The sequence below is a fragment of the Trachurus japonicus genome, chromosome 12 (assembly GCF_045865225.1).
Source record: "Trachurus japonicus isolate A0001 chromosome 12, Traja_1.0".
NCBI classification, from domain to species: Eukaryota; Metazoa; Chordata; class Actinopteri; order Carangiformes; family Carangidae; genus Trachurus; species Trachurus japonicus.
Window position 1 is genome coordinate 5,435,599 of NC_140918.1, and position 13,256 is coordinate 5,448,854.

The window sequence follows — 13,256 nt, forward strand, 5'->3', positions numbered from 1 at the left end:
TCTACATTATTCAAGCTTTAATTTTAGTAAAAAGACCAGTAGAGTGTAGAATAGAGAGAGTCCAATGTCCAGAAAGTAGTTAGGAGCACGTTTGAGGTGATTTGTAGTCGATAAATCTGACGGCAGTAACTTTAGACGAGATTAAAAAATATCAGCAGGTAACGGCAGTCTCCACTTGGTAGGAAGCGCTGTGACGTAAATCGAACGGGTCCTACAGCTGCGGTCCTAGAGCTGCGGTCGGTCCTACAGCTACGGTTACTCCGGTACTGCAGCTTCACCCTACTCTAAAAAACAGGTGTGAGTCCCAAGTTTACTGTTATCAACAGGTTCAGCTGCTTTCGGCTCTGCCCTGTTCCTGCGTTGATGATGATGATGATGATGATGATGATGATGATGATGATGATGATGATGATGATGATGATGATGATGATGATGATGATGATGATGATGGACCAAACAGATTCAAGGTCTGTGTACCACAGTGATGGGCAGTTGCAATTTTATTGTATTGTGAATACACTGATAATAAAGGCATATCTCAACACCTCACCTCAGCTCAACTCTTCTTGTGTTAACCTGGGGATGCACTACACAATTTTTTTTGCCTGGTTTTACCCAGGATTCACAGTCGGGCCTCATCTGCACCAGTTTATACTAGTTGGGTACAGTCGGCATGGCAAGTTGGCGCAGGAATCTGTTAGATTCAAATTGACAGGTGGGAGGCGAACAGACGCCGCCTGACTTCAGTCGCAGCAATTCAAACATGTTTGATTTTTTTGAGCTGAGTCTGGACGCAGTCGGGTAGTGTGTAGCCTACTGGTTACTGACCCAACCGCAACACTTAACAACTTTACCAAATGAGGAATCACAGATTTGTCACACGATTTGTCAAACCACCTGAAGCCAACTAAATGCACCAAAGTCTAGCGAGAGTGACAGTTTAAGGAGTGTAGATGTGTAGTCATTTCCACAGATGTGGTTAGTTAATACTGTGGCATGATGAGGTTTGGCAAATGGCACACAGCCACAGGTATGATGGGACTGCTTTGAAGTGGGCATGGCCGGCAGGGAGAGTGGAGCAAATGCTGGTGTGTGTTTTGAGGGGTGTTTGTTTTGACTTTTGCTAACACTGATAGAGCCCGAATAGTCGTTGATTGAATTCTGTCACCAGTTTCTTGAACATTTGAATTCCCATGATTTCATCAAGACTCCTGAAAGGTTCATGTTGATGTGTAGATGTTGTTCTGTGCTGCAGTATAAATACAGACCTGAAGATCGTAGGTTCATGTCCACACTGACAGAACCAGTCAGACGTGTACAGCATTCTTCTATCATAATCTTCATTGTTTCATGTGTGAGTCACAAGTTTCCTTTCATTCAACAGGTTCAGCTGCTTTTGGTTCCGCCACTGTGTTGGGCAGTTACAATTTCACTGTAGGCCTATTTTGAATTCAGTGACAATGAAGGCATCTCACCTCACCTCAACCCAACCTAACTCAACTCACCTCACCTCATCTCAACTCAACTTTTCACTACAGCCTCCAGGTCACGGCAAAAGCGGAAAATCAGATTTAACCCTCAGGTGCCCCCTTTTTACCCCTGGACAAAAATTTCAACTTATAGTAAGAGACATTTAGACATCAGTTACTCCCAAAATTTTTGTGATATATATAAGGCTGGATCTTGACCTATCATAAAAATCACTGTTGACATGGGTTACAAAAATTTTTAACCCCTTCCTGGCCAGTTGTTGTTGCAGCAACAACACATGAGTTCTCTATTATCATTGATTTAAAAAAAAAAAAAATTATTTATTTTTTAATTCTTTATTCCAGTCTGTATTATATTCTGAAGGTTTTTTTTCTGAGTGCATTGTTGATATATCATTCATACAACGTTTTATTCATACGCATATGGCGAAATAAGATTTTTTTTTTACGGTATTGACAGTATTTTCTCATTTACAGAGTGATAAAAAGAGATATCCAAAATTCCCTCAGTGAAAACTTTAGACACAAATATGTCAACAAAATAAAAAAAGAATTTTGAAAATAGCTTTATCCATTTCAGTTCTGGAAATGTAAATGTAAATGTAAACAAATCAGTACATATTTCATTAGATATTGCCTCATTTACATATTTAAACATAAGATTTCAGAAAACTTGTAATACAAAAAATGTTTGTCTAAATGTGAGTAATAAAATTGTAACGTTACATGGTGATACCTGTTAGTTAAATTTGTTTTTCAAAAATGCATTAAAAATCCCATAGGCAGAGGTGGACATTTCCGTCCGACGAAGGGTCCTTAACGTGTTTATTTTTCATTACGGGCCTTACAGAAAACAATACCTGAATAAACTGAACATTATTTTTAAAAAGGAAAATATTATTGGATGACTTATTTTCCTCCCTATCTCGCTGTTAGAGATCTGCCATAAAGTCTTGTGTGTCATCTACAGCTGCTCACAAACTTAAACAACAAAACCAGAACCTGCATGAACCCTGATCACTTCTTATTACTATGATTCATCTTCATTTTGGTTTTTACATTTCACCTCCTGCCAGGAACCCTAAGTCTCCAACCAACAACATTTTGTCTGGTAATTCCTGAATAACTGTTGCTGTTTTTCAGTCTTCAGGCCCAGTTGTTCAGGTGAGGAACCTCCCTGAAGTTCATCCACCAGCTGGTGAACCACAGGTCCATGGTAAATCCTGTCAGAGACAATCATAGTCAGAGTCTCATTGGAGCTTTTACATTTCTGTTTTCAGCAAATCAAATATCAGTGTAAGTTCTACTGTACCGGGCACATTCAGGTTCTGGTAGAGGTCGACCCAGCAGCTGGTTCAGGTGGAGGCTCGCGATGAAGCAGCACTGCCACTGGTTGAAAGCATGAGCCACATCTGGCTTTGGTATTTTACCTTTGATCTTTGCACCATCTACAAACACAGGAAAATATTTGACTGACTGACATCATCATCATCATCATCATCACCATCATCGTCATCATGTTTGGTTTCATCTGCTCATCAGCATCTCTACACTTCACCACTGATACGTAGTTGATTCTGCAACTTATTACCGACTCAGATGTGACTCCAGACTAAAAAGTATACTTTGTCTCTAATGACTGATCATATTTATACTTTAAAGACTTTAAAGCTCAGCTACTTTTAGACCAGACGTACCTGGACCACAGTCTTTTCCACAAACAAACCACAGTAACAGGGCCTGAAGGTGATGGAAAATTTCATCAGAGCTGTGATTCTTTTGTCGATATCTCCACCAGAAGTTGGTCACACAGAGTGGAAGCTTCATGTCATCAGAGACGTCTCCAACGTCAAAGGTCTCAGAGTCCAGAGCTTCCAGAAAAACCTTGAGACAAAAACCTTCAGGGGTCTGAATGGACAGACAGATAGACATTATGGACCAGAGGAACTCATCATGTGCTCATTCAGTGTAATAGTTAATCATTATCTTCAGTACCTGCAAAGGACCATCTCGGAGTAGGTTGGTCAGTTCCTCCTCACTGACTCTGGGCAGCAGAGGTTTGACCTCCTGTTGTCTCACTGTTTCTCCGTCTCTGTCAAACTCAGTGCACATCTCTTGTCCTATTAACAGTCCATAGAAGAACTGTCGGATCTGTCCAGCAGCACAGTAACTGCTGGGCTGAGAGAAGTCGTCCACAAGTGGAGTCAACATGATCTGTCTCTGACAGATAACATCTATGACAAAGGTGTTCAATGTGCCTTTCCCAATTAGCTGACACATCCACTCAGGTAGGTCAGGTGGGGGAGGGGTTAGCTTAGATTGAATGTTGTATTTGTTTATAGATCTCTGGAATGTGTTTATGGATCTCAGAAATGTATTAATAGATCTCTGGCATCTTTCTCGGTCTTCATCTCCAACCAACCGTAGAGCTTTTTTCACAGCCTGGTACTGTTTCTGCTCTGTGCTCTCCACCAGTGAAAGATCTAACCTTCTCAAAAAGTCCAGTATGGCTCTCAGCCGCTGGACCCGATGATCATTTGAGACCCATTGAGGATGTCTCTCCACAAACTTTCCCTTGTCCTCCAGTCTTGAATAGTCATTTCCTGCTATTGAAGCAAAGACTGGTATAAGAGCAGCATCTATATTTATTTGTGTACAGAACTGTGACCTTCTGTAATATTTGGCAGATATTCTTCCCCCTCTAGGAGTACTCCACTTAAACTCCTTAGGAAAAGGAGAAATGACACCTCCTCTCAGGTCATAGATGTAAAAATCTGAATCATGAGATAGGATGGGACAACCATACTTATTCGCAAAACAAACAATATTTGCGTCTGCCTCTCCAAAGCTCTGTGAAAATGGTATTCGTCGTTCAATTAAGATTTGTTTGAAGACGTCTTTGATGAGTGGTGGTAGCACATCACCTCCCCACTGTGGCTCACCATTTGCTATGTTCACTGCTTTTTCTATTTTATATTCCAAGCGATACTCCAGAGATTTCTGCTTCTCTGGATCTGAGCCTCCGTCCAGAACAACAAGTGGGTAGATGTTACAGTCAGCCAGAGTTTTAAAGAATCGACAGACTTCAGCTTTGAATCCAGAATAATCTCCACCATGATTTTGATCCAGTTTTGGATTGGAGTAAAAATACAAACAATAGTACAGACTGGAACCATCAATGACCATTTTACTACCACGTAATCCAATGATTTCCAAGATGCCTGATTCTGTCACTAGTTTCCTCAATCCTTGAATCCCCATGATTTCATCAAGACTAGTGAAAGACTCACGCTGATGTGTGGATTTTGTTCTGTGCTGCGGTATAAATACAGAACTGAGGATCATGTGGGTTCATGCCCACACTGACAGAACCAGTCAGACGTCTACCGAATTCTTCCACTATCATAATCTTCATTGTTTCGGGTGTAAGTCACAAGTTTACTGTCATCAACAGGTTCAGCTGCTTTCGGCTCCACCCTGTTTCTGCGATGATGATGATGGACTTGCAGATTCAAGGTCTGTGAAACTCTCTGACAATCTTCCTCATCTTGTCCTCTCTGATGTCAAACCGACTGATGAATAAATTAACACTTCCAATGATTATGTCCATTAACTCAGAGAAATCAAAAGGCAGCTCTTTTCTTCGGGGGGCAACCGCCATTCCGACATTGACCTCTAATTGTCTAAATGGCAACACTAAATTTTATATCAAACGTCCCATCATTCCGACAATTTTTGCCTCCTATGGTCGGAATGACGGTATTTTCTTCTTTTTTTAAACATCCTGCCTTTCCAACAATTCCTTTAATAGCGTATTTTTTTCCCCAAAAGATTTTGCACTAGTTGGGCTTAGGCAATAATGAAAGGAGTTGGTTAAGCTTAGTAAAAAGACCAGGTAGAGACTAGACAGGCAGACTAGTCCCTGTCTGTGCTCTGCTGCGTAATTACGCACAACCATGTGGGTATTCCTCTATCAGCATGTCTTACAGAAGGGAGTAACCTGTTGAGTAACGCACATTTCGTTATATTGAAAGCCTTGTCGGAATGGTGGGACGTTCGCATGTCGGAATAGCGGTATGTCGGAATGGTGGGATGTCTAAATAGTGGGATGTCAGAATGACAGCATGTAACTCTTTCTTCACTGGTTCCATTGGTCACCACCTGTATTAATGAGACGCACACACATTGGCTCAGTTTCATGGGGTATCAAATAACAAACACTCAGCAGAGCAGGTAGTAAACTTACAGTTCAGTTTAAGAAGACGGCTGGAGACGAAGTCAGGGAGAAAACAGATCCAGGACCAGACAAACAACTGAAGGCCTGCAGTCACACAGTCAGGGCAGCGAAACAGATCAGAACCCACAGGTGAAACTCCACTGGACGAAGGACCAAAACTCAGTTGATCAGGAATCAGATGGAGCAGTCGGGTCAAAGACAGGTGACATCATTTATAGGAAGTCAATCCAGAGACAAAGGCTTGAAAGTCATAAAAACAAGGCCAAGAACAGTGTGTTAGAATGAGTGGGATGGGAGCACCAGACCTGATATACAATAAAGCCATAAGATAATTGACCTCTGAACTCTAATGATTAATTTGATTCATGTTTAGTCTGACGTCTGTAACTACAGAGTGAAGGTCTTTGATCTCACTCTGCTGCTTTTGTAAAACCTCCTGTCACACGTCAATCAATAAATCAATCAATCAACCAACCAACCAATCAGTTAAAGCTTGTGCTGTCAAAGTTAATGCGATAATAACGAGTTAACTCAAATTCATTTAATTTTTTAACTTCCTTGTTTTTTGTGCAGATGTAAATAAGCTGAGTCTTCATCTGATGAAGAGGAGAACTTCCTCCACAGCCAGTCACTTCCTTTTTATCCGCAGTCACACAACAAATTAACCATTTTCACTCTGACCTCTGAAGACCAGGGGCCCTAGTTTCGTCGACCAGGTGAAGTCTAGCATCAGCGCAGCTTCGCCACGCCAACGGGGTGTGGCCCAGGTCCATTTCGCAAGTTTGCTGGGCCGCGCAGTCAGACTTAGACTAGCGCAACCCCTCCCCTCGTCCCTCCCACCGGCGCAAACGGTGAAGAGGGAGGAGACAGGGCGGGAGGGAGACAGGAGGAGGAGAGAAAGGCGTGGAGTGGGTTTGACACAGCCGAGTCAGATCTTCACCAATCAAAGGAGCTCCTCTCCTCACCTTTAACTGCGCGGCGGGTGATGCGCGCTGCAAGTTTGTCATTTTATACTTGGACATGGACGGAGGAAACAGCGACGCCAGAGGCCGAACCTCTCCCAGGAGGAAACAGCTGTTTTGGTCCGGAGGTCCGAGCTCAGAGTGACCAATAATGAGTTTACTAATATACTTAGTCAGGTTTGATCTGATACACTGAGAACCCCTGCCCAATCTAAGAAACAACTAATACACTAATAAAGAAACTCACATTTATTCAAACCCTATGTAAGCAAGATGACAGGTGTACACTAATCACAACATAAACACAGACCATGTGGATTAAATCAGCGTAAAGGACTCGCGCTCTCTCTCTCCCTCCCTCTCTCTCTCTCTCTCTCTCTGTCCGTCTCTTTTTTTCTCTTTTTTTTCTGTGATGAGAGATGCTGAGTATACTGTAGTAGGCTATATACTGACTATCTGATACCGAGGCTGTTGTGGTGGACTAAGAGAGATGATGATTTGTGTTTTGTTTTTCATTACGGCTGCGTGATGCGGTCGCTCTCCGCTAATGAATTAATAAGTAAATAAATAAATAAATAAATAAAGCGATCATCACAAGGGCAGAGTGGTATCTCGACACGGCAGCGACATGCAGTCATCCACCCTCAGTCCTGCTTGGGACATCCACAGCTGCTTTTCAGTGCCAGTTCGTCCCTGCTGTGTTAATTCAGGTGGAGTTTCCATTGCGCGTGCCACAGCCTTTGATCTCTGCTTTGATCTGACGTCAGATGTGACGGGACAATCTATATAGATATAAATTCACGTGTTGATTCCGTTAGTTGCATTAAATAGTGGTTATTGTGGATATTTATTGCATTGAAATGTGTCTGGAACTGTGGAGATCTGCCTGTGAGGTCTTGGTGACGTGTGTGCACTGCAGGTCAGTCAGCCAAACTTCCACTGCACCTGCTGCGCTCCGCCCTGCGCTGAGACTAGACCTGGTTGGAGGTGGCGAGCTTTCAGCGCAACCTCGGCGGGACATTTTCGGACAAAACTTCCACTGCACCAAGCTGAATCTGTGACGCCTCCCCCTGCTGCGCGGCCACGCCTATCTCAGCGCAGCGCGATCTGCCAATCTTCCAATCTGACTTTGCGCTAGGCTGCGCTGGTCGAAACTTGCATTAGACCGGCTGCGCTACCTTGCGCCAACTGCGCTGCGCCAGCAAACTAGGGCCCCAGGTGTCACTCAGAACGTTTACATGACACTTGAAAAAACCAAATTATTGCCTTAATCCGACTATAACTGGACAACTGAAGTGCGTGTAAACACCTTAGTCCGACTGAAATCGGAGTTGAGAACTCTGATTAAGACACCCAGATAATGCGATTGGAATTCGATTTTCTCCGTCATGTATACACCTTAGTCGGACTGAAGCTGGACAATGCATGTGCGCATGCTCCACAACCGTAGAGACGGCACAAAGTGGAGCAGAGAAGCCACCCAAACCCGGCAAAGTAAAGAAAAAAAAAACCCAACGTCAGCGCAGATTCAATGCATTTCACACAGCGCAACCAGTGTTTTATTTAAAAAAAAAAGAGAGAGAGAGAGAGAGAGAAAGGAAAAAAGGAAGCCCATCCTGTATTCTCAGCGCGAATCCGGCCCAGACTGGTGCGTCTGGTCGGGAACTGCAGTTGAGAATTTATTATTAAGCTTATAAGTTGTTTATATTCAGTTTTTTACGAGGTGACAAAAAAGTCAACAGGACAGGGGGCGTATTAACCCGCTGAAACAACAGGTGACGCCGCATGAGGGGGCGGACCCCGTCAGTTATTCGATTTTCTCAGTTGCATGTATATTGAGACAAGGACAGAAGTCCGACTTGACGCCAAAATCGAATTTTGAGCATAGCTCGATTAAGCTCTGCATGTAAACGTACTGACTGAGACATAGATGTCCACAAGGACAACCTGAAGACGAACTGGCTGCACTGACTATCAGCTTGGAGGAGGATACCGTAAAGTGAAGCACTGACCTGATCAACCGCTCTGATCGATCGATGACTCTGATCGAGGTTCCTGCAGAGAGAGACTTGGGCTAATGAAGCATTGACGTGGTGAGCTCTAATGTGACCTGATTTGACTGTTGGTCAAAGTTTAATCTATTTCTTTATCAGTGAAGACAGAGTTTAACTGCGCTCCCCAACTACCAGATAACCCAATTATGGTCAAAGAGGAGGGGCTTGTGTGGAGCGGGTTTGTAGCAGCATGCTGTCAGACAAAGAGGCCCCGCCCCCCTCAGTCCTCCACACCTGTACTGGTTAATAAAATGTAAAGAGGTGAGTTGCATTAACAGGAAATGATCAGTAGAGACCAAAGCTGTTTCTGTATCTGATGTCATTTTAACATGGGAGACTGACTCTAGTGGTGAGGAGAGGAACTGCAGCTTAATGTTGAATAAAAAACACAAACTCATGGAAACTTTTCCCCAGCACTTTATGTTTTAAATTTTCAGTCAAATATAGAAAATTTATGAAATAGAAAAATGACCACTAGATTTTACAATTTCCCCAGAATTCCCTTCAACTTTCCCTTCACAGCAAATATAGAAAATCTATTTAAAAAATCAGAACAAGTCAATTTTGCAGTAAATACATTACACAGTCACACAGATCAATAGAACTAAACAAACACATTTACCATCCCACTCTCAGGTAGAAAAATGACAACAAACTTTATAGACATTTCATTCATAACAATTGTGTTTTTTTGTTGTTGTTGTTTTAAAATACTTTATTTATTCATTTTCGTTTTCAAAACATCAACATACAGAACAACCCAAACAAATACCTCCTCCTTCCCAACCCCTCCCCCAAAGCAGGTTGGCAAAAGCTGTACCAACAGTTTCTATGGTGATCTGTGAGTGTGATAAAATTATATATTTTTTTCTTTTGTTTTTTTGCATTGAAATTAACGTGGGGCTACTTTTTGGAATAATAGTAAAAAATAGGACAAAATGTAACAGCTACAAAAAACAACACCTGAATAAACAAAATGAGCGCCTGCACGAACCCTGATCATTTCCTCTTATTCATCTTTTTCTTTTGTTTTTTACTTTTCACTTCCTGCCATTCCTCCAGACTACAACATTTCCTCTGGTAATTCCTGAATAACTGTTGCTGTTGTTTAGTCTTCAGGCCCAGTTGTTCAGGTGAGGAACCTCCCTGAAGTTCATCCACCAGCTGGTGAACCACAGGTCCATGGTACATCCTGTCAGAGACAATCACAGTCAGAAGAACCTCACTGGAGCTTTTACATTTCTGCTTTAGATGAAGTGAATCAACCATTACACCTCGTCCTGACATACAGCGAGGGCAACGAAAACTCGCGCAAAGGTGTCCTGATATGCAACGTGACGATTTTGTCGCGAGTAGGCCTATATTCTATTGGTTCAGAATCCAAACCAATCAAATTATCAAGGGACGCACACAAACTTGCAGCGCTATTTTTCACATCTTTGAGTGTTTTTTCCTCTCATATTCTCCTCTCTCAGATAACTTGCTTGTCAACAGAAAGCAGCAACCAATAAGAAGTGTTTAGGGGCGGGACACCGCCGAGAAATGTCGTCCAGATAGAGACAGCACGAGCGATTTCTTCAGGGTTGAGCGACATCGCTGGACGAAGCGATGTCGCTTGCGGCATGTCAGGACAGGCTGATTGAAAAATACGCATTCTAATCACTTTTCCTCGCTTGCTCGCTTGTGTCGCTGTCGCATCGCTGTATGTCAGGACGGGGTGTTAGTATAAGTTCTACTGTACCGGGCACAATCAGGTTCTGGTAGAGGTCGACCCAGCAGCTGGTTCAGGTGGAGGCTCGCGATGAAGCAGCACTGCCACTGGTTGAAAGCATGAGCCACATCTGGATTTGGTCCTTCATCTTCAACCTTTACACCATCTACAAACACAGGAAAATATTTGACTGACTGACCTCATCATCATCATCATGTTTGGTTCCATCTGCTCATCAGCAGCTGTAGCTCCAACAGTTGAGTCGTCTCCTGATGAGGAACTGAAGTTTCTGGGTTGCTAACTAAAGGGTTGATTTTGCAACTTATTACCGACTCAGATGTGACTCCAGACTGAGGAGTATACTTTGTCTCTAATGACTGATCATAGACAGACTTTAAAGCTGAGCTGCTCTCAGACCAGACGTACCTGGATCACAGTCTTTTCTACAAACAAACCACAGTAACAGGGCCTGAAGGTAGTGGGTATATTCATCACAGCCGTGATTCTTTTGTCGATATCTCCACCAGAAGTTGGTCACACAGAGTGGAAGCTTCATGTCATCAGAGACGTCTCCAAAGTCAAAGGTCTCAAGGTCCAGAGCTTCCAGAAAAACCTTGAGACAGAAACCTTCAGGAGCCTGAATGGACAGACGGACAGACGGATGTTATGGACCAGAGGAACTAATGTGTTCATTCAGTGTAATAGTTATTAATTATCTTAAGTACCTGAAAAGGACCATGTTGTCGCAGGTTGGTCAGTTCCTCCTCACTGACTCTGGGCAGCAGAGGTTTGACCTCCTGTTGTCTCACTGTTTCTCCGTCTCTGTCAAACTCAGTGCACATCTCTTGTCCTATTAACAGTCCATAGAAGAACTGTCGGATCCGTCCAGCAGCACAGTAACTGCTGGGCTGAGAGAAGTCGTCCACAAGTGGAGTCAACATGATCTGTCTCTGACAGATAACATCTATGACGAAGGTGTTCAGTCTGCCTTTCCTAATTAGCTCACACATCCACTCAGGTAGGTCATCTGGCAGGAGGGTGAGCTCAGATCGAGTGTCCCATTTGTTTATAGATCTCAGGAATCTGTTTATAGGTCTCAGGAATGTGTTTATAGATCTCAGGAATGTGTTTGTAGATCTCAGGGATGTGTTTGTAGATCCCAGGAATGTGTTTATAGATCTCTGTAATCTTTCTCGGTCTTCCTCTTCAACAAACTGTATAGCTCTTGTCACAGCCTGGTGCTGTTTCTGCTCTGTGCTCTCCGCCTGTGAAAGATCTAACCTTCTCAAAAAGTCCAGTATAGCTCTCAGCCGCTGGACCCGATGATCATTTGAGACCCATTGAGGATGTCTCTCTACAAACTTTCCCTTGTCCTCTAGTCTTGAATAGTCATTTCCTGCTATTGAAGCGAAGACTGGAATAAGAGCAGCATCTACATTTATTTGTGTACAGAAGTGTGACCTTCTGTAATATTTGGCAGGAATTTTCCCGTGTCTAGGAGTCATCCACTTAAACTTCCAAGGATAAGAAGAAATGACACCTTCTTTCACGTCATAGATGTAAAAATCTGAATCATGGGACAGGATGGGACTACCAAACTTATTCGCGAAATGAACAATATCTGTGTCTGCCTCTCCAAAGCTCTGTAAAAATGGTATTTTGCGTTCAATTAAGATTTGTTTGAAGATGTCTTTGATGAGTGGTGGTAGGATGTCATCGATCCACTGTGGTTCACCATTTGCTATGTTCATTGCTTTTCTTATTTTATTTTGTAGGCGATGCTCCCTAGTTTTCTGCTTCTGAGGACCTGAGCCTCCGTCCAGAACTACACGTGGAGAGATGTTACAGTTCTCCAGAGTGTCAAAGAATCGACAGACCACAGCTTTGAATCCAGAATAGTCTCCACCGTGGCTCTGGTCCAGCTTTGGTTTTAAGTGAAAATACAAACAATAGTACAGACTGGAACCATCAATGATCAGTGGACTGTCATGAAATGTAATGTCTTCCGGGATGCCTGATCCATTCACCAGTGTCTCCAACCCTTTAATCCCCATAATGATACAGACCTGATGGTCATGTAGGCTCACACCCACACTGGCAGGACCAGTCAGACGTCTACCACATTATTCTTCTATCATAATCTTCATTGTTTCAGGTGCGAGTCATTCAGCAGGTTCATCTGCCTTTGGTTCCATCCTGGACCTGTAGAAACCAGCACTGCAGATGTAAGGTCTGTGTACCACTGTGATGGGCAGTTTCAATTTCATTGTAATTTGAGTACAGAGACAATGAAGGCATCTCACCTCTCCTCAACTGACCTTAGCTCATCTCAACTCAACTCTACTCAGCTAAATGACGACTTATTAAGTCGCAAAAAAATGTGGAAAGGTGAAGAGGGCCCAGGCAGGGATTGAACCCACAACTCCCAGGTAATAGTCATGCGCACTTGCCAGTCACCCAAAGGGACATCCTCTTGGCCAAGTAGCCAGGGCGCATGATCAACTGGAGGCATAGTGACAGGACCTGTCAACTTTCACAAAAAGCTGCAGAAAACAGGAACCTCAGTGGCTTCATTCTAAATTGGACGGTCATTACTAAACATGTCAAGACAGCCTGCATGGCAAGGTGTATGATAGTAGAAAGCCAGTTACCAAAAGAGCTATGGACCTATGCAGTGCAGACTGCTTTTATGATGAGTAACAGGTGTTTTAACAATCACACAAAGCAGACACCTTATTTCAGGAAGACGACCAAACCTGGCAGGGATGCAAAAGTCTGGGTCAGTGTGTTACGCCTACAGTC

The 13,256-nt window shown here is 43.1% G+C and overlaps 1 protein-coding gene across 1 annotated transcript; it reads right to left on the reverse strand.

Moving 5' to 3' along the window:
- Positions 1-9,702: 9,702 nt before the first annotated feature.
- LOC146976933 (single-strand DNA endonuclease ASTE1-like) lies at positions 9,703-12,473 on the reverse strand. Its single transcript, XM_085792384.1, has 4 exons — positions 11,180-12,473; positions 10,881-11,091; positions 10,485-10,620; positions 9,703-9,935 (listed from the first exon to the last, which is right to left on the reverse strand). The coding sequence occupies exons 1-4, from the start codon at positions 12,203-12,205 to the stop codon at positions 9,743-9,745; spliced, it is 1,566 nt and encodes a 521-aa protein (XP_085648510.1). The 5' UTR covers positions 12,206-12,473; the 3' UTR covers positions 9,703-9,742.
- Positions 12,474-13,256: the final 783 nt, after the last annotated feature.